Source organism: Dunckerocampus dactyliophorus, chromosome 12 (genome assembly GCF_027744805.1).
Source record: "Dunckerocampus dactyliophorus isolate RoL2022-P2 chromosome 12, RoL_Ddac_1.1, whole genome shotgun sequence".
Lineage (NCBI taxonomy): Eukaryota > Metazoa > Chordata > Actinopteri > Syngnathiformes > Syngnathidae > Dunckerocampus > Dunckerocampus dactyliophorus.
In genome coordinates, this window is record NC_072830.1 from 19,821,715 (window position 1) to 19,848,509 (window position 26,795).

The 26,795-nt window shown below is 40.2% G+C and overlaps 1 protein-coding gene across 2 annotated transcripts in view; it reads right to left on the reverse strand.

The window, feature by feature from the left end:
* Positions 1-2,006: 2,006 nt before the first annotated feature.
* Positions 2,007-26,795, reverse strand: part of fam131ab (family with sequence similarity 131 member Ab) — a 31,442-nt gene continuing 6,653 nt past the window's right edge. For both annotated transcript variants that reach the window (XM_054794906.1, XM_054794905.1), the window contains exons 2-5: positions 21,288-21,381; positions 20,913-21,095; positions 13,874-14,005; positions 2,007-10,515 (exon numbers count right to left, since the gene is read on the reverse strand). In XM_054794906.1, coding sequence (XP_054650881.1) covers positions 9,902-10,515; positions 13,874-14,005; positions 20,913-21,095; positions 21,288-21,357 — 999 coding nt within the window. In that variant the 5' untranslated portion in view covers positions 21,358-21,381 and the 3' untranslated portion in view covers positions 2,007-9,901. The remainder of the gene's footprint in view (positions 10,516-13,873; positions 14,006-20,912; positions 21,096-21,287; positions 21,382-26,795) is intronic.

The following is a 26,795-nucleotide window of genomic DNA, read 5'->3' on the forward strand; positions in this document are numbered from 1 at the left end:
CTTCAACACGACCAAGAAACGTCGGAAAGGTGTTGGACTTCAGCAACAGTTCAGCGGATAGTTCAGCTTTGTATTGGCCATTGTGTGACATGTCGTTGACATATGAGCACATTTTTCTCTTGCTGGCCAGGAGTCAGCAACTCCAACAGCCAGACTTCCTCTAAGCAATCAGAATCAGGGAAGTCAAACAATAAAAGATGTCAGTCTCATGCCAACGTAACCCAGGGTTTCAGGATGATAGCTGATGTGGAAGTTTGGTGTAAATAAAGGATGGACGCTACGGCTAGGCAAGTTTATCATGTGCACATTCCATCTCTGTATAGTCAAGGGTCCTTCTCATTTAACGCAACACACTTCCGGCCTTCAAAATAAGAGCACTTTGGACTATATCGTGTTTACTTGTGTTAACAGAATAAGGGTCTCATAAAAAATAGCTTACACCAACTTTGAAGCAGCAAACAAAGTATGCTACTTTTCAAAAGTAAACATCTTTTGTGAAAGTTTAGTCCTGTAAAAAGAAACTTTATAACATTTATATTCAAGTTGAATGATTTGATATTTATATGGTTGAAAATAGCCCTGTAAGAAATTCATAGTAATGTTGATAAAAAAAAATTCATATCATTAAAACTATTCATGGAAAAGTTCAGACATTTCATCCAAAAAGAATTCCGGTTAGCACCCTCATTCAAACCGTGCAAACTGTTATGACCATGCCTCTTGAAAGCATTGAAATCGAGAATCGTTACGAACCTGAATCGAAACGAGGAATCAGAATCGAAGATGGAAGGATCGCATTGTTCAAATTCAAACGATGCCCAACCCTAATCCCAGCGGACTTCAAAGCATGTGGCAAGATACGCCCAGGTCAATTTGATTTTGTGATCGGGGAATCGAGTGGAAATGAATCCCAAGCCAGCTGTATGCTGAGTCAGCGACTTTATGTGAACAATCGGCCTGCATTCCATATACTGTATCAAAATAATCACAACAGCTTTATTTATTTTTTGCAAAGAACAATAATATTTTTATTAACTGGAAATCAGAGCAGATGCAACAATCAAGATAATTATTATTATCAAATCCAAAGTAGAAATATTCATGTGATTACATTCAGCCAAAATAGGAAGCAAAGAATTAAAAGGTGGAAAAAGTAACAGGCAGGGTGAGATTTCAGAGGGAGATGAAGGTGTGTAGTGAGAGGATGAAAGAAATAACTTCATCAGGACTTCACTTCCCACATTGCTTTTAAGGAACGTTTCAATACTTTGCTTTCTCTGGTCCCAATCTGTTGATGTGTCTGAGCGTTTTCCACGTTTCCACGTTTCCTGTTCACACTGTCACACTCTCTTTTCTCATTGGTCAGTCGTGGACACATGAATATAAAGAAGGTATTACGTTCAAAAACTAATAATAATAAGAACAACATAGCAAAATATTTCTTTGTTGGCAACTGAGATCCTTCATTAAGAGTTCGTTGTACCGTTTTGGGCAAAGTTGTCCAAAAAGCACACCAGGGGCCATTTTCTGATATTTTTGTTGGCCCCTGGCACATTAAAAAAAAATTCAAAATTGTATTCAATAATGAGATATGTTAATCAATTGTTACACAAATTTGCTTTGTCAAGTATAACACAAAGCTAAGATGTTGATGCTTTAGTCAGATAGCTTAGCATGTATTGACTTACATTAGATTGGTTTGAGCATCTTTAATGCACAAAATGTATCAATGTGGCCCCTCCGCTTTTGTTTTCTGTATGGGGCCCTCAGTAGAAAAATTTTTTATTCTTCTTAGGGCCTTACCTGATTGGTTCACTTGTCAGTTGGGTTGCTTTCACACCAGATCGTCTCAAGTTTGTTTGGAACCATACTGAGATCACCTCCATTTACCTCAGTTACCATCACATGCGCTTCAGTGAACTTTACTAAGGAGGAAACAAACAGAGTATAACTCGCATCGGTCAAAAATGCATCAAAGAGAGGAACAAAACATATACGTCGCAAAAGACTATAGGTTCCATTTATTTAGAAATTTAAGAACAGGTATTTAATCAGGAAAGGCAAGTTTGCACACAGCACAAAGAGCAACAGGCTGAATAGGTGTCCGGTATGTTAACATAACACATTAACAGTTATTCACCTCCACAATAGCACAAAAAACATATCTGGGAGAATGAACAGGCTAAATTAACATAACAAGCAAGTTACCGATAAGGAAATTCACCAAGCTCCCGTTCTCATCCCACGTCACTGTTGTCACAAGTCTACAGCGCGCTTTCACGGCAGTCAACGGTAATGTTTACTCCCTGATTCATATCAGTCAGTACAAATTAACATTTAAAACATGTTAAATTATGATATTGTCTGGAAAATATGGACTATCATTGCATTTATAACATTTGATGTCCATTATTCCATTTGTTTTGACTATATATGTATGTATATATATATGTATATATATATGTATGTATATATATACATATATGTATGTGTGTGTGTATTTCTGCTAAGATACACATTAATGTCACACTGACTTGCTAAGATTATCTGCTCGAGGCCTCCTGTCTCCCAAGCAAGTCCTCCACATGCTCATCACCTGATTCACCTAGTCTTGAGTGTCTAGGCGTGTGGCTGGAGGAGGAAATCACCCCTCTCCTCGCATATGTGGTTTGACGTAAATAGTAAGACATTTTCTCTAGAAGCCGTCTGTTCAGATTGTATTCATTTGTCTCCTTGCATGCAAGTATTAATAAATTGTACCTCTAATTAACTGAAATAACGTGTATAGTTTCCAATCTATTTTGAAGCTAGCAGCAGATTTTCCCTTGAGGGATTTATAAGTCACACCTGACTATAAATTGCAAAACCAACCAAACTATAAAAAAAAAACTGCGACTTACAGTCCATAAAATACGTTACTTTGAGTCAACTGAAGCAAATGATGTTAGTGTGAAAGCAACTTCAGACAAGAGAGAGAAGAATTTAAAAAAGACCCGAGGGTGAAAAAGACAGACACATCAATTGTTTTGGTGTGTTTTTAAGAGTGGCAGGCAATTTTTTTTGTCAGCAAAGTTAAGTCCTCACAGTTCCACTATGAGCTGCATGTGGGCAAGGATAGAGGAGGATGGAAACGAATGGAGTGGAGGTAGAGATGTACTGTAAGGATGCAAACATCGAGTGGTGGTAGGAAGGGAGATGATGAGACAGCAGGAAATGGTAGAGACAGCTAGAGGAGACATTCATCAGGCTGTCTGCGTGTTGGTGTGTGTGTGTGTGTGTGTGTGTGTGTGTTCACTGTAAGGACAAATACTTACATGTCAGTGTGTGTATGTATAATGAATGAGACAGAAAAAATACAAAGTATCGACATACCCTACCCTCCTCTCTGTCTGTCACATACACACACAGCACCTTGGACAAGGATAGGGGCACTCTGACAGACAGACAGAATGCGCTGGACAAAGTCAGTTGACAAATAGAAAGAAGCAGGGGCGGCCAGTGATGCGTTCACAACACCACGTCTGAACAAACATCGCCAACATCAGCTGACTTTTAATGTCACCCAAAAGGACGACGATGTCCTACAGCTGCAAGGAGATGCAACAGCATATTTGGTGTTTAACACCCCAGGCAGCTGACATTGTTTTCACTGTTTTTCAAAAAATGATGTGAATGATGATGTGACGAATGAAAGGCACAGCTTCAGTGTTTCCCCCTGAGTTGTCGCTGTCCTCTACAACTCTCCTACTGTATGTCCTCATGTTCAGCTCATTTTCTGCCCTCAATCCAACAACTCTAGCGACATTGTACAGTGAAACCCGTTTCAGTCAACATCCATCTGATTGGCTGACATAAGCGGTTGTTGACATAAGTGAATATTGCCATTGACTGCACATTTACTTGCGACTTTCACCAACGATATAAGAAGAATGGGTGATAATAAAGGATTTTGAACCTATTGCGCTTTGTTGGCATCGGTTTACTCCGTTTGTGCAAATTGTATATATTGGTGGTTGCAGAAAGGGAGACAAAATCTAAAATCTCGAAAGAAGAAAGAACCTTTGTTCCTAAGCTGAATATTTGAAGGTAAGTGGCAGTTCCATTTTAATAACCACAAATCTCAGCCATAATGAATTTATACAATGCTAACACACATGTAAACATGAACGGACCGATTTTTCATAGAAATTACCTTTTTGGCTGTCATATTTTATATCGACAAAAGCGGTCGACCATGTATGTCGACGTCGACTTAAGTGGGCACTTTAATAATAAAAAAAAAACTTCAATGTCTAATGACTGATAATGATGACATCAAATAAATATTAATATTTGTGAACTGACCTGTATTATAAATTTATTTTCTGTATGATTACCATTGTTTGAAAGATTTTCTCATTTTAAAATGACTGAATTTGCTCTTTTCCTGATCAACTACAGGGCAGAAACCTAAGATGAGGCTGCTGTGAGGGTCTCTTCTCGGCTTGGTGTGCAAGCCCCGCCTACCGTAAGTATGGCATCATTATTCTTGGTAATCAGACAATAAAGTACAGGGAAATGTCATACATGGAGGCGCTGCAGTACTCCACCTAACCTTGAAGTGGTGGGGGCGTGCATAAGCTGGAAGGTGCTTGTCACTGCCATCATCCTTCCATAGCATGGAAAAGCTAGCATTTTTTTGACAGCTGCAGCACCAGCTGGAAAGCAGCAAATCAAATGCATTAAAGATATTTTAGGCTTTGCTAAATGAATGAATGAATTTGACTGCCAAGATGGAGGATTTTTTATATATATATATATATATATATATATATATATATATATGTGTGTGTGTGTGTGTGTGTGTGCAAAGAAAAGGTAAGACCACAAATATTTTTCAGTTAATAAAAAATAAATAAGAGTGTCAATGATTGTCTATATGTGCCCTGCAATGGGCTGGCGTCCAGTCCAAGGTGTACCCAGTCTCTCGCCCAAAGTCGGCTGGGATAGGATACCCGCGACCCTAATGAGAATGAGCGGCAAAGAAGATGGATGGATGGAAAACAAATTCAATTATTCTTAAATTATTTCTCGTCTTCTTAATGAGTAACCTGTATTAACATAAAAAAAACTCCAAAGGCGTCAGTGCCTCACCAGCCATGAACCTCACCGCACATCACTGGTTGCGATGGTCTGTCGACATAAACGGGGTGAACTTAAACGGGTTCCAATGTACACCATGCTGTCCTTATTTGTATTCTCCAGCACCAGTAAAAGTTGAACCTCTAATGGGGCTCAGGTCAGCAATGCCAGACATCGTTTAAAGGGAATGGCTGCATTGGAGGGGTGTCGGATTCAACTGCAAGCTTGAGGAGCTTGCTGACATCGTACAATACATCACATCCACATACACAATCACGTAGACTCACATTTTGAGGATTCCGTAAGCAACTAAAATCAGGGCAATGGGGCCAAGTCTGTGCTGAAATTCGTTGCAGAAAACAAGTATGTAAGGCTTTCCCGCAGACATACAAGCCCAGAATCACAAACATGAAGACACAGGTAGGAGGAGAGGTGATTGGTGTTATGCATGCTGATGCGGTGGTGTAATGGGAATTCCTGAGTTGTATGAATGACAGTCCCTCTGGGAGAACCTGAACAGATCTCCTACATGAATCACAGAACCATGCCCTTTTGCAAACATGAGAACAGAGAGTTGAAAGAATATTTTCAAAGGCAAAAGCTTTTCAGAAGTCATTAACAGCATTTAAACAAGCATTTCAAAATGTCAGCAAATAAGACCTATGTCTGATGTCAAACCGTAACGGACTGTGTTACAGTGCAGAGTTCCCACTCGTTCCCTGAAATTATTATCCAGGACATTTTTAGCCGCTACATACTTACAGTTGCTAGTCTATAGGCGCTAAATCGGGGTTTGAAGAGTCAGCTTAGAACTGCTCTAAGCAGAAATGCAAATCTGATTGGCTGGTAGCGTCACGTGGGGCGCTGTGCCGGCTGGAGGCGGTGAAGCGCCTTAATGTTGTCCAAAAGATAAGGTGACAAGAGACATTTTTTTAAGCCGTTTGCATGCACAAGGCAGGGATAAAATTGGACCTTTTTTCTCATGTTCCATGACTGGAAAATTGGTCAATCATTTTCCAGATTTCCCAGAACATGTGGGAACCCTGACAGCATCCTCTTAACATAATTGAAAGAAATATGTTTTCACATAAGTTGTTTTTTTTCCAAGTAGACTATATCACACAGTGATAACGAAGAAAAGGATAAATGTACAGCCACATTATAGCTTCGTGCAAGAAACCACATACACCGGCACGCCATGGAGGCATAGAGATCAAAGCAAGACAACGCATACAAAAATATAGAAAATCTCCACCTCGGCTCTTCAAGAAAAGAAAACATTCACTTTTCTGTCTTTTTCAGCATGTGTCATTCGCTTTGTGTTTTTGTTGTCACTGCTGCTGAGTGTGTGTGTGTGTGTGTGTTTAAGACATCAAAAAGTTCTTGTCCTCCATGCAGGAATCCACAGAATTCCAGTAGCGTTGATTATTATGGCAAATATCCATCAATCATAATGCCGATAGGAATATAATATCAACAACCATTGTGTGATAGAAAAACAGTACAATAAAAGCATTTCATTTCAGTCATATTATTTCTGACAAACCCTATTTGTTTCTTTTTTTAAACATTGTCACTTTAGAATATATCAATGTCCTGTCACTTTAAAGACATTCCAGCATTTGCTCAGATAGTGGAACCTCCAAAGTCGAACACAATCAGTTTGACATGAGTTGAGTGAAGCGAAAATTCAAAACATTTTTTTTCCATTTTGTCATCATAAAGCCTCCATTCTGCCATGTTTTAATTAGAAGTTCAACATGCATAACTACCACACGAGTGTAAGAAGTGAACCAACTATTAACACCGTTTAGCCAAATTAAATAAAACTCAAATAGAAATGGAACGTTAGAGTCATTAAGCCGTTTCCAAAAGTTCGACTAGAACCGAAACGTACTGTAACTCAATCCATTTTTTCCATAGGAAATCATGTAAATCCATGTAATCCCTTATGGACACCCAAAAATGTTAACACTAAACATTTGATTATTGTTTTACAATTATAGTTTTATATACAGAAAAAAATGCACATGCATAGAAATACATATAAATGATGCATGAAAGAGACGAATGAACATTTATCGTCACTTTTAGCTTCACTGACGACATGAGTGTTGACAAAGACGACGTGGCAGCGAGATCAACAGGGACACCGCTTTGGTATTTTGCTATGAGTTATTTCTTCAATTCAGTAGTGTTTCTCACCTTTATCAAAATGCTGGCACTTGCAACTTTCTTTGGCTCCATTGTGTTTTATTTTGCAGCCGTGACCAATAAGAACAGCACAGACTTGCGGCGTAACTGTGTTAGTTAGTAAACAACTACAGAGTCAACCTCTGATGACATCATAGACAGGTAGGGTTGCCAACTCTCACAAAAATAAATAAGGGACACCTTGTCGGCAGGTCCAACCGACCTGACTGTTTTTTTGTTGTTGTTTGTTTACCATGTGAAACGACTTTTGTACTATTTGACACGAAACTGAAAATTTAATTTGATTTGATGCATGTATTAGAGTAATATGAATAGATGGGAAATTGTTCAATAATATATATTTTTTTTAGTTCAAACTAACACAATTAACAGAATAAAATAACAATTTAAGTATCTTTCTTATACAAGTAGAAATCTGTCTTGCTTAACTTAAACATAGTGTCCAAGTTTATGACCAACTTCCAGCACTATTAAAGCTACTTTGACAAAAAGAAAAGAGAGGTGAACTTTTTGTGCTTTATGTGCCTGGAATATTTAAATTGTACTTTATTTAAAAAGCAAATCTCCACTCAAACAGTGTGGTCATCGTCTTTATGCTATTCTGTGGTCATTTGTCATTAAATACAAGCATCATGTCTGAACTGAACACTTATAAAATACTAAGAGTTGAAGCAAATATTCTTTGCTCCTCAACATCAGCTAGCAAGCTATTGCTAGCTCACAAGCTACCTGTTTGAGACCCCTGTGATAGCATCACTATCTTAAAGCCAGACAAACTACATGTTTAAGTTTAAAAGACACTTTCACAAAGTAAGTTAGTACGTACCTTATGAACGTGATAGCCACTTAGCTTCCCCGTGAGACAAAATGAGCTCCAAACTAACCACAATGCTTGTTTGTTTTACAGACAACATGTCACAAAAAAAAAGTCACATTTGGATTTCGAAGACCAGAGGCTGGGCGGAGAACTCGCTAGCTAGCTTCCACCGATGAGGCAGAGTGAGAGCCCGGCCAAGGGTGTAAACAAAGTTGCCAGGAAAGTCGAAAGGCGATGAGATTGACAGGTGAGCGATCAGACACGCTGGCAACGATAGGCTCAGCCTGTGACAAGCTGTCGTCAACCGACTCCACATTTTACAGACAAATTCAATTCTCACTGTAGCAATGGACAAAGTGCGTTACTTGTCAACTCAGTACGGTACGCGTACTTTCATTTTTAAATAGACGATTCCGTTTGGCAACCCTATAAGACGGGCGACAGAGTTGACTTCCGGTTCCAGTTTCCACTTTGTTAGCAAGCTAATAGGCAGCTAACAAGGACGATTTGTGATTAAAATAAGTTACAAACACAGTTGGACTTTAATAACACGACAAGACGTGCGCCATATTGTACGCTAGCCAGAAAATTTATGCAAACAAGGGTCAAAATTTAGGCGTAACTTTTCAAGGTAAACTAAAAAACTAACGGAGGCATATGCTAACCGAAGTTCCACTGTAAAGGCCCAAACATACTCAGGCTGAACCTACGCGGAACGTATGCTGAAGTCCACACAGACTCAAAGTGGAGGTCCGCAAGCCCCATGCGCACAAGGCTCAAATTTTACTACTGCACATAAAAACATTGCTCAGCTCAACCCCTTTTTACATGTGCAAATCTTTCTTCCGGTGGCTTACAAACAAAAAATAATAATTTTGCTAGTTGCTGTGGTAGAATCCAACTTAAGTGTCAACTTAAGCTGGCACTTTTTAGCTTTTTCGTAAGAAGAACACAGGGGAGCAAGACTTGATGAGTTGGTCGACATAGATAGGTTGTCAACATGAGCGGGGTCCACTGTATATGCTTATTATTACAATATTCCTCTTGGGTGGTTTCCAAGAAACACAAAAAGCCACAGAAAGAGTAAAACACCCCCGTGGATTTAACTCTAAAGGCTCACTAAGCTGACAATTAGTTTTGCGTTTTCAGGCATTTTCTAGAAAATTCCAGTTGAAATGTTGGGTGTTCCACTTTGGAGGTTCCACTGTAATTGGTAGTGACAGGAATAAAGAGTTTGGCATACTCAGCAAGCCATGCCTAAAAGGATGCTCTAGTTTGTCTCTTGCAAAGGGTCGGTGGGGTGGAGGAGCTTCTCCGGTGGGGAGATGCTTAGGGGATAAGGAGGACTGGCCGGGGTTTGGGGGTCATACAGAAGAGCTGAGATTACAAACCGTGCTCAGGTCTGACCATCATTGTCAGCACTTGCAAAATACATGCAAAGAGAAAAAGGGTTCTGGACTAAGTCATTCTGTCTTCATGTTCATTTATGGAGTTTGCAGCACAGGTAAGGTGGAACTGTGAGCATCAAACCCAAGGCTTCAACTGAGCGACTCCTCGTTGCACACAGATAAAAAGATTGTTTAGACGCTTGCAAAAAATCAAGTTGATGAAGATACTGCAAAACAAAACTGCAAGGATGTTGTTGGAAGTAAGGCAAAGACAAATGAATAAATAACGCAACTTTTTAGGTGTCATGGTGGATGGGAGGCACCTCAATGAGCAGAGGAAGGAACATTGAGGTGAGAGGAGTCATTGGTTGGCTTCTTCTTCCTCCTCTTCATCCTCATCAAGCGAAACAACTCCAGAGGAAGCCACGTCAGAAAGCCTCCTACGGGGGTCATAATCAGGTGGAAACCCCTCCGCGTTGGCCTCCACCTGGCACAAGTCCTTACAGGGGGTGTCATCATCCTCCCCAGGGGACAGGTATGTCTCAGAGTAAGACATAGAGTAGGAAGGGGACGCCTGGCCACCACGAGGCCCAATACCCCGCCCATTCCCGCCAAGGGTGTGGAATCCACAATCCCCCCTGCCGGGCCCTGTCTGCCCGACCCTCTGAAGTCGAGCCAGAAGAAGCTCCTCCCCTCCCTGCAGCGCTGACAGGATCTTCGCGGCGAGCTCTGCGGCATTGTTGTGGCCACCACGGGGGCCGCTCAGGTCACGCAGCAGCGGGTGGTGCTCGTCCAGGCTGCACAGGCTAGAGCACAAAGTGTCTGGCGAGCCCGCTGTGGGAGACGGGTCGCCGCTGCCCCCTCGGTCTCGACCTCCGTCGTCCCCTCCTTCGCAGCACAGCCCACGCAGGCCCAGGTGTTGACAAAGCTGGTTGTGGATCAGGTCTTTTAAGTAGGGAGAATACGATGGCACGTCTACAAGGAATCACAATTCACAATTGAATCATTCAAAACAGGAAAGAGAAACAAGTGATAACTAGAAGACTTCCTGTTGGTACTTTTCGAGACACTCCTTTTTTGACACTCTAAGCCCTACAATAAGCCTCACACACTTATCAAACACACAAGTACAAAATGTATAGGTACCAGGGATGCTCCGATCAGGGTTTTATGCTGCCGATTCCAATACCAATCATCCATGAGTAAGATCGGCCAATACCGATCACATGACTTAACTGTACATTTTTCAATTTATGATGGGCCTCTGTTAGACAACTCCAATGGCCCCTGGTAAATAGCTAATTATTAAAAAATGAACCTGAACCTGAATTTAATTTGTTGCATGAGGTAGAGTAAGACAAATACATTATATTTACTTTTTATTTCAAGATAACAAAATTATCAGAATAAAATAATATTTCTATTTATTAAATAGAATCTGCCCTGCTTAACTTAAAAGAGAATAAATTCTGTGTCCAGGTTGGACGGGTCTCCAACTTTCATCACTATTACAGCTGTCAAGCATTTGTGTTTTATTGTTATTGTTATGACTGGCAACATTTAAATTATACGCTACTTTATTTACCAAGCAGATCTCCACTCAAACATTGTGGGCATCGTCTTTATGCTATTTTGTGCTCATTTGTCATTATGTAAAGGCATAAAGTCCGAATAGAACTGTTATAATTAAAAAAAACTACTAAGAGCTGAAGCAAATATTCTTTGACCCTTTGTGAGCTACTCAAAATCAGCTGGCGAGCTCGGAGACCCTGTGATAGTATCACCATCATAAGGTTGGACACACTATATGTTTATGTTCATTAAACAACCACACACAAATAGTCTTTAGAGGACAAGGCACAATAATAATAATGACAACCAGCCAGCAAATATGTTCAATGACACTTGAAAAAGTTAGTACGTACCCCATGAATGTGATATCAACTTTCCCGTGGGACGAAAACAAGCTCCGAACTAACTGCATTGCATTGTTTTAAAAAAACAAAGTCACTGTGGTAAAAAGTCACATTTGTAGTTCGACGATGAGAAGCTAGTTGGATAATTGTAGCTTAGCTTCCTGTTTCCTGAAAGTTCCTGTTTCAGGGCAACATTACTAGAGCCCTTCAGACGTCGTATTAAATAATATAATAAACACAATAAGCGATAATGAGATATACTGTAATAACTCACAGTTAGCACAGAGAAAGTTTCTTCTTGTTGTATACAGTGATAGCAAGTTACTTAATGTGACAATGCATTAAAAAAAGCGTTCATAATATTCAAATTGGTTCAAAGATATAAATCTCATATGTACAGTTTAATAAGTTAAGCTATTTACAGTTTAATAGTTAAATAAATAACAATTATGGTCGTTTGTGATATCTTTTATTTGAAAGTGTGGTTGATGTGCAACATGTATTAATTGTCAATCTAACTTGTTAGTAGCAGTCTGTCAGTCATTTCATGTCTGTATTGTTATTGGGTCTCTTTAAATGTGACAGCCAATCCAGAGTGTTGGAGGTGGAACTAAGAGAAAGTGCAGGTTAGACAGATGGAGCGGGAAGTAGGGAGACGTTATCGTCGGGAGAGTGCACAACTAGACATCGTTAAGTAGTAACAAATAAGTTTATCATCAAAGGTCGACTACTCGTGGTCCTGATATTAACTTGTGAACTGCAAAAGGTGAATATATGCTGTAACTACTTGTTGTAGCTTAAAAGTATGGAAATGTAATGCAATTCAGCAATCGCTAGTTAGCCTGGCAATCGCACATGGTATCATACTTTAGCATTGTGATGTGCCAGCTAAAGCTAATGCTAATGCGACATGATGTAGTGTTTCATGGTAGCTCAATTGAGTTTATGTGCTTAAGGAGACAATGCTTTCCCGGTGGATAGGCCCTGCTGTTCTGCTGTACTGTGTTCTTGCCCTGCTGTTTGCTGTATTGCGGATATGTTTCTGGACTGGGCCTGCATTGCCTTGCTTTGCTGTTGGATGCTAAGTGTGCTAACATCAAAGAGAGCATCTGAAGACTGCATATCCACACGTTATCCGGTATCCCTAACCACTCATAAGGATTCGTGAGTACCCACTGACTTATTGTGCACATGCTTTTATTTTGTGCTCTTCTTGTGTGAAATGGCCATTTTGGTTTGTAGGCCTCACTGCACCCAAGCAACGACACAGGCCTGCAACTGGGTGAACTAACTAAATTAACTACATGAGACCTAGGTTACAGTAGTATCTCAAATATAATGTGGGTTGATCGCAAGGCATTAAAAAAAAAAAAAAGATCATCCATCCTCACGATGACATTTGTCATTTGATTGATAAACAGGACCGCCAGTCTGACATGAATCTGGCATAGACGTACACTACTGATGGCTTTGTTGTTGTTAGCACCACTAGCACAACTCTTGTGCACAGGCTACGGGATCTCTGAAGTCACACAAGAGACAACCGTTGCTTTAAACACTGCAATCTGTCGATGTAACTAGTTAGCCTCCAATTCATTTATTCTAAACTTAAGAATTGGTTTGAAACGCAGTGGGTAAGAAGGACAAAGTAAGATGCCAAAACGTACCACTTCCACACGGAATGGGAGGATAACTTTTTTTCACTCTCATGTCGGACTCTGCATCCATGGCTGCAAGTTGAGGTTATGTAATGTAAGACAATGTCCCATTAATGTAACATTAGTGACCAGAATAGTACATATGACTTGGCTGTTATAGTATATTGACAAATAATAGACCATAGTCAATCATGAAACAGCAATCATGAATTAATTTATACATTTTTGAAAAACGGCAACAGAGTGAGGGAGTGATGTTCGAACCGCGATGTAGCGAGGGCTGACTGCAGATAAAAAATATGACTTCTGAATGAGGTATAACAGTGACTCCCCTTAAGGTTCCGTGCAGACTTGATAAATCAGCAACAGCCATCAGTGAATGACCACAGGGTACGAGGCCACAGATTTCTCTAGCAAGATACATGGCCCACAATGAGTTAGGTGTTATGACCTGCAGTTATTGGTGGCTGGATGTAATCAAGATGAAAGCTCTGATAAATACACACACACACACACACACATAGCCATGGCCACACACCACCATCTGACACACACTACCTCTCCAGCAAAGGAAATCATATTAAAGTTGCAAGAGGATATCAAATTACAGAGAGGAACAAAAAAAATCAGATGAAAACTGGGGCAGTGGGACAGAATGACGCAGAGAGAGAGCTGGATGGACATGGAAGAGTGTTATCTGGAGCAAAGGGACAATATGAAAAAAATACATTTCAAATAGGTGTGTGCGTGTGTGCATACCTGTGCTCTGTGTGGTAGGCTCGTTGGCAGGCAGAAAGTCTTCATCGTATGAGTCATCATTGGACTCGTCTCCATCTACTGACGACCAGGCCCTCAGCTTAGCCTCGGCGATGGCAAACTGCTCTGCCACACCTGCAAACACACACACACACACACACACACACACACAAATAAGAAAACACATGGTTACCATGGGAACTTCTGGCCATTGTGTCTACATGTTGTGTCGCTCTTCTGGACAAGCAGAAGAAAAGTGCAGTGATACGATTAAGCAGCGGCCATGTTGCCATGACAACCGATGTTCTCCAGTCATCTTGCAGCCATCTTGTTTACATATGTGTTCCACAGCGTAAGAAGATGCGAGTGTCTTGATCACACACACATGAATGCACAGGCGACAGTGTGCATGGGGAGTGTTTTGTGAGTTCGGATTTTTTCCAGGAGGTTTTTCTGTGACGCAAATGTATTACTCTTTTGAACGCATACTGAGAAACCAACTCTTCACCTAAATGGCCCCAGCAACTACACGAAACTACGTTCCTCGTCATGGATCTCCGACCAGAACTGGAATCATAGGACCAATTGGGGAGATAAGTCACTGTTGGTGGAGTACACTCCTGATGGGGATGTCATACAACTTGGAAAAAGCCGGACTATCTCTTCAATACAATGTTGAATTTTTTTTTAATCTCTATTTTCTTTCGTTTTTAGAACAAATGCTTTAAAACTGGCAAGTTAAAAACTATAAAAAATTGTGCTATTTGAGATTGAACGATATGAAAAAAAAATTGTCAAAAAAAAATTTCTATTCCATTCATTTTCAATTGGAAAATTGTATAATATCCATCCATCCATTTAGTATGCTGCTTATCCTCACTAGGGTTGCGGGTATGCTGGAGCCTACCCCAGCTGACTTCGGATGAGAGGCGGGGTACACCCTGGACTGGTCGCCAGCCAATCACAGGGCACATATAGACAAACAATCATTCACATACCTATCGACATTTTAGAGTCGCCAATTAACCTAACATGCATGTTTTTGGACTGTGGGAGGAAACCGGAGTACTCTGAGAAAACCCACATACGTACATGCAAACTCCACACAGAGATGCCCAACGGAGATTCAAACCCAGATCTTCCCGATCTCAATGTGTGGCCATATTGCTAACCACTCGACCACCGTGCGGCCCTGTATGTATAATAAACTGTATATATTATAGGCCAGCCGGCTCTGTGTGTGTGTATGTTCACTATCATGCTCTTGCTCTCTTCTGCATCCCTCCCCATGCATCTATAACCTTCATGGTAACCGTTCTCCAGTTACCTTTCAAAATGAAATGTCACTTCAACTGTCTGCCATTGCCTTTTGTTTCATTGCCTTGTGCCTGGTGTCTCCCTGACTACCTTTGTCTTCATGACAGGTCCCAATATCACAGTTTCTCTCGGCCATCATGCGGTGCTCCTGTCTTTCCTTGTTACCTGCATTTGCTGTCTTTCCACATCCCATCATTCCGCTATGTCTGCTGCAATTCTGCTTTCCATGCATCAATTGAGCTCCCTATACAGTAAATCAAAAAGTCCGGCACCACAATTCTCTGCTACTACATATGAAACAACTCGGTGTATTCTTACAAAGTGCCCCTGATTTATCTGACCCGTACCCTCAACCATGTGTGATGACCACTCCAAAAGAGAACATTTTTCTTTTAATATCACATTCACATTGTCTTGAGTCACTCCTCATAAATGGATGACACCTTCTATGGTGACTTCTTTTCTTCATTCTCCTTGTATAAGACCTATACATATCGAAATATCCTTCAGTGTAAGTGAAAATACATTTTCATTGGTTCGACAATTGACGTATGCTTTCGAACACTACTCTGAATGTGATTGGGGAAAATGATAATGATTGGCCAAAATTTGCGAGGAAGTTGCAATGATGGGACAAAGATGCAGCGTTGCGCATTATTTGCCGGAATTGCTTGAATTCACGTGAATTTTTTCAATCAGTGTCGCAACGTCACAAAATCTGTAGGGTCTTCTTAATAGTATGTACATACCATATTTTCCAGACTATTAGACGCTCTGAAGTTAAGTTGAATCAGTCAAAAAATAGGTCATTACTATAAGTCTAAGACTATTAAGTCGCATTCGCATTTATTTTGAAATGTATTTCACAAAATTCAAGCTCAAGAACAGACATTTCATCTGGAAAGGCAAGTTATTCTACTACACACTTGCACACAGACCAACAAACTGAATAGGTGTTTGGTATGTTAATGTACACTAACAGTTATTCAGCTACACAATGGTGTAAAAAACATGATGCTGAATAGGCTAAATTAACATAAGCCAGCGACTCAAGTAAGCAAGTTGCTGGTAAGCAAGTGCACCAAGCTCCCGATCTAATACCACATCACTGACTGCATGGAATTTATTTATATATATATATATATATATATATATATATATATATATATATATATATATTTTTTTTTTTTTTTTACCTCATGACAAATTGCAGGACCAACCAAACTACAAAAAACTGTGACTTATAGTATTCCATAGTATAGTTACAGTAAATCCGCTGAGAGTTTTGTTTTGTCGTGATGATTAACTTTGCTGTGAGGTACGGCACACTTTAAATTTGTAACTGTGGTTTAACTCCAGTTCTTTATTTTTGTTCTCAAGCTGGGATAACATTTTATTTTTCTTATGGTCTTTCCTTCAGGAATACAAGTGTAATGTACATTGTTGTGGCTGAATAAAGTCTATTTTGACAGTTGATGATCTGTAATATTTCTTAATGAATTACTTGTTCTTCAACCGATCCCCCAATTATAATGAGAGGGAAATTACAACTATTTTTAGCAACTTTCACTTCTCACCTATAAAACACCGCAACTTCCATCACAATTTTTGGGAAAAGCTCTAGTGAAATCAAGCATTTAGGCCGCGACAATCTCAAAAAACAGCAAATTCTGGGGGTAATGAATAAAGTGCCCACAGACAATATGCACAATAGGCATTTGCCACCCAATGCACTTTCTCTGTATTGTTCTACAAATGTGCGACACTAATCCACATATGCAGTGTGAAGAGCACCGCAGAATTAACTAGAAACCGTGCATCCTAGAAACTCCAGGTTCTTAGTGATCCTACAACAAAAACACTTCAAGTGTGTCATGCATTTGACACAAATGTGCTCTCACGTCACACAAAACACAACTGGCATGCTCACTGACATTCAATGACATCGCCACTGGGCTACATGACGACTGTTGACAAGATAACAAGAATAAGCAGCTCCTGTTCCATGTTTATCTGCAAGACTTAATCAGTAGAAGCAGCGGGGTCTGATTTCACTTTATTGTTGAGGTAACTTTTATTATTGAGGGAAGCCTTTAGCTCCCCAAAAAACAAAAAAATCCTCCCATTGCTGCTTCACTCTGGTGTAGATAAACGATTCTTCGATAAAAGAATTCTTTGATAAAAATTCTTTGAAAAAAACACTTTCTGTCTGCCATTTTCAAGACAACACGACAAACGATACTAAGCAGCCGGTTACGACTGTACCGTACTGTACTGTACTGTACCGTATTATTATTTTATTTCAATTCAGTTGTGGGCTAAACCATTTAAAATATCTATTAGTATAAAGTTTTGGATTGATGTGTATTGTATTTGTTTTGTTTTACTTTTGCTGGGCCTCTCGCCAGGTCATCATTGTAAATGAGAAGCTGTTCTCAATTGAGCTTAACTGTAAAAATAAGGGCGAAATAAAACTAAAATAAAAATTGTTACCCAGGGGACATAACTGAGTGACAGACAGCGGACCTGCTGGTGAATTTCTGCCTTCACTTTATACATCATACAGTGTCTGCATTTTATAAGCGACTTTGGGCTTGTTTTTTTGTAAAGTCGCTTGCAACTTCCCAAGTTGGGCTTTTTTTCCGAGAGCAAGTCACTTGTTTCTCTCATGAGACGCAGGGAACTGTCAGGGGGGGCGTGAGGGCTTTCACTATTAGTGCAGACCTCCCAAAATGTATGAATTTGTCGTCCTCGGCATGCAATTTGACTGTTGAACACGCTGGTATGCTTCACCGCTCTCCATTTTGTTGCATTTCGCTGGTTTCAGTTTAGCGTTCAGTCAGTACAGTACAGATAAATACATACGTACATATTATCAGTTTCTCAATAGTATTTCAATTCTGGGGGGGTGCGAAAACATTTCTGTCCCCCATTAGGGGCATGACAGAAAATTGACAAACACTGAGTTAAATCAAGTCTGTGATTAATTCTACCTGATAAAACATGACTTTAATTTGATACCACATTCACTTCTCTATCCCAAGTATTGAAGACATTAGAGCAAATTTCAAGGCGGGAAATAGTGCCTTTGGTGCCATTGAGTCAAGACAAAAGCTGTGATCGACCCACGGACCTTGTCAAGTACAACCATACTACAAAATATATCATAACTTAGGCTGTGACATTTGTTTTAAAAGTCAACAGAGTAGCCATTTATTTATTTTTTTGATAATCAAAAAGTCTAGGGAAGAAAATCAAGTGTCATTCCATGTAGGCCTCACTACAAATTGCGCGTACACAGTAATTCCGGGGCAAAATGAACATATTTCGCACCATCAGATTTGAACAAAATTTCATCTGCAGATAGATATAAAGTGAATTTATATCCTACATACCTTTTATCTTTGATTTCCCTGGCCATTCTGTGTGCACGAAAGAATTGAATGCCATTGGAGTTTTCATAGCAGCTGATCTACGATCGTACTCTGTCCTTGAATTATTTTTTTCTGGCTAAAAATATGACAGTTGATGATGATGAGGGGGAAAATGAAAGAGAGAGCTGTTTTTGTTAAATGTCACTCTTAAAACTCGGATGGTGTCACTTTAGATGTGGAAGCATATTGTTTACTGCACTTTATTTTACTTGAGTAAAATTGTTTCAAAGCAGAATTAAATATACAGTATATACACAGTACATATATATTTTTTAATTCATTCAATGTGGAGAAAAAGCGCAAACTGCTGTGGTGTTACGTAGGGGTGTCACGAGACACCCAACTCACAAGACGAGACGATACACGAGAGTCCACGTGACGAGACGATATTTTAATATTAATTTTATGAAAAGTACAATGAAAAAATATGACTGGACAAACACGGTTTTATTTAGCCAAGTCACAAAACTGTGCAGAGGTTTTGAAATATCTTATTGTCCCACAAACTGGTGCTAAACGATATTATTGTTGGTATTTTTTTTTTAGATCACTTTTTAATGTTTGCTTCAGCGTTTGTTTTTAAGCTGTTTGCAAATACTCAGTGGCTGCAGATACAGTAGAACCTTTCAGGAGCTAGTAAGTATGACTGATTGATATTGGTAAAATGTTTTTGTGAATAAGCCTTTTACAAACACATAATGTATTAGTTTTAAAAAATGTATTTTATTTTAATAGTCTTCTTTGTGTTGAATCGTGTTTTGGGTATTATAAGAATGTACAGTATGTTCATGTACAGTATATATCCTGTGTATATCAATGCTTTTATTTCATATATCGGCCAATACTGTATATCGGCTATCGGCTTTTTTAGCCCCCAGTATCCGCATCGGCCCCAAAAATCCCAAATCTATTGGGCTCTAGTCGCCACATTACGCCGTCACGTCGGACACACACTCCAACCATCCCCGGTACCGCTCCGGAGGTCAGGAGAACAGAGTACAGAGAGGAGGGAGCAACTTGCTGTGGCCGCCATGTTGTACAGGTATATAGTCAGACACCTGCTCCGAGCAGAAGGGGACGACGGACAACGTGTGTCTTTCGTACATTTTGCTGGTGCCAGGTATAGGCAAAATGTAATTTTTTTCATACATCGCATTTGCAGACTCCTGTGTGTGTCGTGCTCCACATGTGCACCCGACATACGGAATTAGTGCGACCAACGCACATTCAGATATTTCGTGCATGTCGAGAACTTACTCCTTGATGGTCACCACAACTATGTTCTCCATGAACAATTAAAAAAAATGCAGTGATTTGGGGAACGCCTAAAAATGCACTGCCCAAAAGTCTTACACCCAGTTGTGACCTAGGCTTTAGTAAAGCATCCAACGATTTGTCCAACACCTCTACAAGGACTTCAGAGCCATTTGAACTGTATTTGGTGATGTACTCTCATGAAACCCTTATTGTTTTTATTTATCATTCCACTCCAATAATGTCTTGTTTGAATTTCCGGACAAAATTACATTAAACAAACCATAGACTTTTAGAGCAGTATGTTTACAGTGATGACCTTAACAACCACAAAGGCTTGAGGAAGAGAAGAAAAGAAGTGAAGATGAGAGAAGTGCTGGAAGATAGAAGACAGGATACGACAGGAAAAAAAAAAGAAGAGACTTGGGGAAAAACGCTAAGTCACGATGTGGCAACAGCAAAACCTTACTGGGCAAATTAACCTTGAGCGTCTGCATTGCAGGGCTCAAGCAAGCGACCAGTGGATGAAGAGATAAACACAAACAAGGCTGGAGTGAAAATAGGGAGAAAGGAAAAATAATAGATGGAGTAAGAGGTGACAGCTTGTTGATGACTCATGTCTTGCATGTCAGTCTTATGGATTCTGCAGCTGTGGAACTTATCAATTTGAAAGTGCACATTTACGTACAGCAGAGGCCAAGCAAATGTGCCGCGTGATGAGAATATTGCAAATTCAGTGCTTATTGCTTTGTACTACGGAGTCAGTAGGGATCCATAGGCGTGCTCTGCTTCAATTTTAAGATTCAGACAGCGAATGTGCCGAGATTATTCCCACTGGGATTGACAACTCAGAAGTAGTAATAAGGTTATTACATTAGTCACTGGGGATAGATGGTGAGCTCATATACACCTGGTAAAAACTGCTATAATAGTGCTATCATCTGGTTTATTATTCTCCAGGATGTTGACAATAATTGATAAATATGACAATAAGATCTCTTGAAATGTGGGTGCAGTCTAGCAAAAAAAGGTTTTACCTGCAGCAAAGCGCGCCTCCTGTTCTCCTTCTGTAAGATCCGAGTAAGAATTAAAGTCCAATTCCAGGGCTGCAGGAGTATCCATAGGCTTACACCACCCCTTCCACTCGATGAGGTGGGCCACTCTGCCCTGTGCCATGGCTGTAGGCTTTGTCACATGATCCTTCACTACCTGGGAAATACCTGTGAGGTAAATATTGGGGGTTATGGTATTGCATTGCCATAACAGTTTGACATAATGCGCCGAAATGTAAATAAAATTTGAGTTCAGCTCATGAAAGATGGGAGCAAAAACAAAAGTGTTGCGTTGATATTTTTGTTGAGTTTACATGTCATATATGCGTACATACGCACCATTCCTAAAATGGAACTTACCATGTAAGGAGGATCGCGCTAACGTTGCAATCTCTTGAATGGTCAGAGCTCGTCTTGATTTTGGTAACATTTCAATGGTGTCGTCAACATTCACCTGGAAGGAGGAGAATAAAGTGGCTCAGTAAATAAGCTCAATGTTCCCAACGCTACGGGTAACCGAATCAATCCAAATAGCCAAGGGTAGTATCAGTATCGGATTGATACAAGCGTGATTAATATTTTTCAGTTCTCTTCTATGTTTATTCTCACAAAGTATCTTTTTTTGTGTTGTTGATATTGTTACATGGTTGACATAGTTTGCTGATATTTTTATAGCCCTGGATTGTCTTATATTATAATCATAATAAACAAATTAAAGACCAAATAACTTGATTGAAAAGTATTAGCATCAGTATCAGTGATACTGGCCGAGCACTTACTTGATACCAAATTTGTAGTATCACCCACCTTCACTGGAGGGATCATTTGTTTTCAGAACTGAAGCACACAGAGAGCGTTTCAAGTGGTGATAAGTTCCTTTGTCACTTTTTCTCTACAGTCACATGATGACCAAGCATCAACACCAAAAACCACACGCAGAGCTGAATCGACCGCACTGACATTCAATATGGGTCAACACACTTGGCTGACCGAGCAGTTTGAGCCAGACGAGTTTATCGCAACAGGTGCAGCTTGTGTCCACCCGCATGACCGATCACCGCAGCCTTTTTGAAAAACATCAGTGTGGTACAACAAGTCAGAACTTAACCAGGGGGCATGTTGACAGAAGCTCTGCATTTTGCAAACGGTAAAAATAAAGCCTGAATTAAGTTAAAACCTGTGTCCCTTTCTCTTATTGTCGAAAACATTCAGTCTCAACAAGTGACGTGCTGTCTCCTAAAAAAAAATCAGACCTCACAAATCGCTCGGCGTTCTATTTGTCTCCTGCCGTGTTCCTGTGCACTGTCGCCTCTCCAATCGTGTGTATGTGATGCAGACGCTCGCATCTTCCTCTGTGACGGAGCGCCTCATGGAGAGACAGTGCGCAGGGATGCGGCGGGAGGCAAATATAACACCAAGCGATTTGTGAGGTCTGATTTTTTTTTTGAGGAGGCATTTTTATGAAGCAAATGTATTACTCTTTTGAACGCATGCTGTTTTGAAGAAGCCAAACTCTTTACTTAAATGACCGAGCTACTAAGCAGAACTACGTTCCTCGTCACGGCAATCTTACCAGAACTGGACTCGCGGCAGACAAGTCCGAACATCTACGTGTGTTGGTTTGACACAACTTGAAATAAAATTGATCAAATGTAGAATTACTACAGCTTCTGCTTGGATATCAACACTAAGTAGCAAGCAGCTGTTTAATGTCACACGCTGACACTGAACACCTTAATGTGTGCTTCCAATAATACCTTGCACACTGCCACTTCCATATTACTGTATTATAATTAATAGTAGCCATGCCATAGTTCACAGTCTTGGTTGACTTCTGGCTGGCATGTTCTTGCAATACAGCTTTTCTCTAAAGCAGAAATCTTGTCACGTTTTAATCTCAAAAGATCTCGTCTGTTGTGTGACGAGATGTTGCGACACCCCTACTCTACACTGCAAAAAGTTAGGGATATTTGTGCCATGATCCTGTCCAGCCTGCTGCAGTCTCTCCCTCCACTGTGTTGCTGTACACATGTTTGGAATTCCTGGGGCATAGCTAGCTTTTGCACATCTGCAATCAGTTTGTCATCAGGCCTATTTATGCCTTGACTCAGCAGCAGTTAGACGCCGGACTGCTTTCCTCCTCATGTGAAGGATGAAATAACATTTTGTTAAGTTGTAATGGTTTTCCCCTTTACAGGTGCAGGTTGTTGTGGTTAAAAAAGCCTATTTTGCTATATTTTGGTAGCTATGGCAATCTTTTCGTGTGACCACTTCCCATTGTTTTTGTTCTATGCTTTCATTAATTATATATATTATACTGTACACAGAGGGAAAGTCGCAACAATGCATTGCTATTTCCACATTCTCCTGCACTTTTATCGCAACAAACACCTAAAAACACTTTCATCACAATTTTCCAAGTTGTATACCCTGCCTCTCACCCAAAGTCAGCTGGGATCAGCTTCTAAATACCCGCGACCTTAGTGAGAAGCACTACAGAAAATGGATGGATGGATTATAATATGAATTATATTATTACAAAGCAAACTAAAAGAGAGGTGGGTGGGGGGGTCCCAAGGTAGAGATGGTATCAGCAGCATCCTGGAGGCCTGATAAGCCTCTTGTGCCACAGAGGAGCTCACAGCGCAGACAGAGGTTAATCTGAAGGAGCTGTGTCACATACCCTTGAGGAGATGTGTGGTTTTTTGATGAGCAAAACAAAGTCTGGCTGTTCATGAAAAAAGTCAAATAAAAAACGGCCTCCACAAAAGCCAAATATTATCCTGTGTCTATTTGGTTGTGCTTTTATTTGGGTGATTACAGTTTTGTGTTTCCCTGTTCCTTGTGTTCCGTGTGTGGAGCAACGAGGCACAACGAGCAACGACTATCAACAATTAAGCTCACCGTCCGCACGAGGAAGATGCCAGATTGTCTGTGCCGCATTACACTTACAGTAGCTTGTTTTCCGTGCTTCAAGTCTTCTTTTGCCATTTTTGCCTGTGGGTAACCCAGATTTTTGTATGCCTTTTTGTTGCCTCCATCTGCTGTCTGCCTGGTCTTTGTTGTAGTTGCTGGTGAGCTTTTCTATCAGCCTTTTTCTGCTTTTCCTTTTTTTTGGACATTTTTTGTTTTTTTCTGCAGTCTTTTGTTACTGACTGCACCCAACTGGTAAATAAAGATCCGTCCATCCATCCATTTTCTATACAGTTCACTAGCATCACAAGTATGCTGGAGCCTATCCCAGGTGTCTTCAGGCCTTTTTTTTTTGCAACATCTGAGGACCTCACCATATTTTTTATTGGCTTGACAATTGTATAAAATACAGTGCATCCGGAAAGTGTTCACAGCGCTTCACTTTTTCTACATTTGCAACCCTATTCCAAAATGGAATGAGTCGTGAAAATGGCTGTAAAGCGGCGCTTCCCGTCCAGCCTGATGGCGCTTGAGAGGAGCTGCATGAGCAAAATTGCCCAAAGATAGGTGTGCCAAGCATGTAGCGTCATATTCAAAAAGACCTGCGGCTGCAATTGCTGCCAAAGGTGCATCAATTAAGTAGTGAGAAAATTCTGTGACTATTTATGTACACGTGAGTTATTCATTTTAAATTTTTAATAGATTTGCAAACCTTTTAGAAAAAACAACTTTTTGTCATGTTGTCCTCATGGGGTGTGGTCTGTAGAATTTTGGGGGAAAAAATGAATTTATTCTATTTTGGAAAAGGCCTGTTACATTACAAAATGTGGAAAAAATGAAGCACTGTGAATACTTTTCAGATGCACTGTATCTGATTTATGAAACACAGAAGAATTCAGCAATCCTTCCTCTGTGAGAGTGTGGCAAAACTGTAGTCCAATGGACCTTCTCACCATACATTACAATATGAATCACTTAATGCTAATTGTCACAGGGGTGGCTGAGTGATGGTACACACTAATGGATAAAAGAAATAAGTGGATACATTCTCATTATATCATCACTTTCCAGCCAGCATGTGTTTACTTTCACATTACTCCCCCTTGGCTGCCTTAGTTGTACAAAAAAAGGTCATTTCAAGACCCTGCAAACATTTAAATATGACAAGACTACTAGTGCTGTGTTTACATTCACTTCTCATTTGAGGTGGTGGGTACATTTTAATGGAAAAAAGTAATACATTCATTTTTAATTATTGTACAACCGAGAAGTCCGGGGGGGAAAGCTGGCAGATAATTTTATCGGGTAATCCAAATGTTGGCAATAATCCTCCAAGTGGTTGGTATTCCCCTAAAGGAGAGAAGAAGAACGAGCCTACTCGATTTGGGACAGCACTGCACTGTCACAATTCACACACACTGTTCAATTCGCACACTAAGTACACTGTGTAAGTGCACTGACAGAAGTATTGGATTGGGACACAGCAGTGTCTTCCAGTCTCCTCGAGAAAGAAGAATGAATAAGTTTTGTGTTTTAAATTTCAAGTAGCAACTGTTGAGTCCACCCGGCCACAAGGCGTTAATGGCATATTCAAATCCAAATCAATTCTGGTTGTTGTGCTTCTGAGTTGTTAGACTGGTTAACAGGATTCAGAATGTGGACGTGCGTTCATGGTTGAATGAAATAGCAAACATGGACATTTTGATTTATTATGTAATTATCCGGCAAGGACAAGGAACCCTACGGCAGGCTGGCCTGATGAGGACAGACAGTGTCCATTACGTTGCTACCAAACGCAGATGGTTTTCCTTACGAGTGAAATACAGTCATGGAAAAATGATAAGACCACCCTTGTTTTTTCAGTTTCTTGCTCAATTTAATGCCTGATGTGGCTAAAGGTACCTTTCTTTGAACAAATATAACGATGACAACAAAAACTGACTGTTTTTTGGACCCTTCCGGACCGCCTCCAATACAGCTGAACTGCGCATTTTGGAGTGGCCTTTTATTGTGGCCAAACTAAGTCACGCCTGTGCATAGGCCTGTCACGATAATCAATAAATCAATTAATGAAACGTGCATTGGTTTTATGGTGAAATCAATGGCGAGAGTGGGCCCTCATCTCATTCAGCCTCTTTGTGGAGGCGGGGCTACTAGTGAGTGGATACAGATGGTTTAGCGGTTAGCTTCATGAGACAGCATACGCTAACATGAATGAAGGCGCAGAAGCGATGGTTTCTGAGGCGAATGCCACAGCTGACAGCCCTAGTGTGGGGATATTTCAATTTTGCCCTAGTGTGGGGATATTTCAATTTTAAACAGAATGAACACGGTGAGCGCATGAACACCGACGGCCGACACGGACAGTTTTCTCAACTGGGGAAAAAACTACCAATGTAGGTGTCTCGGGCAGCAGAGCCTTAAACGCTTATGGAGGCGTTTGGTCGGCAAATATAACCAAAACAGTACAAAATGGTGAGCGTTCACAGACAGTGTCGCTCGCTACACTACACTACACTTGAGTACCATCCAGTGGTTCAAATGTGAGTTACACCTCTCATGACAATGAAAAAAATTGTCTAAAAAAGGTCAATAGAATCAATTATCGACGATAATTTGTAGCACAATTATCGACCAGCAAAATTTGTTATCGTGACAGGCCTACCTGTGCAATAATGCTGCCTCATCAGCATCTTGATATGTCACACCTGTGAGGTGGATACATGATGAATCATGAATGATGAATGCTCATCAAGCTAGACAGACTTGTGAACAATATTTGAGAGAAATAGGCTTTCTGTCGATCCATCCATCTTCTATGCCGCTTATCCTCACTATAGGCCTTTTCTGTACATAGAAAATAAAGTCATAATATTAAGAGAAAAAAAATTGCATAAAGTTGAAATATTAAAGACCAAAAAAATGTTAAGTCGTAATATTATGAAAAACAAACAA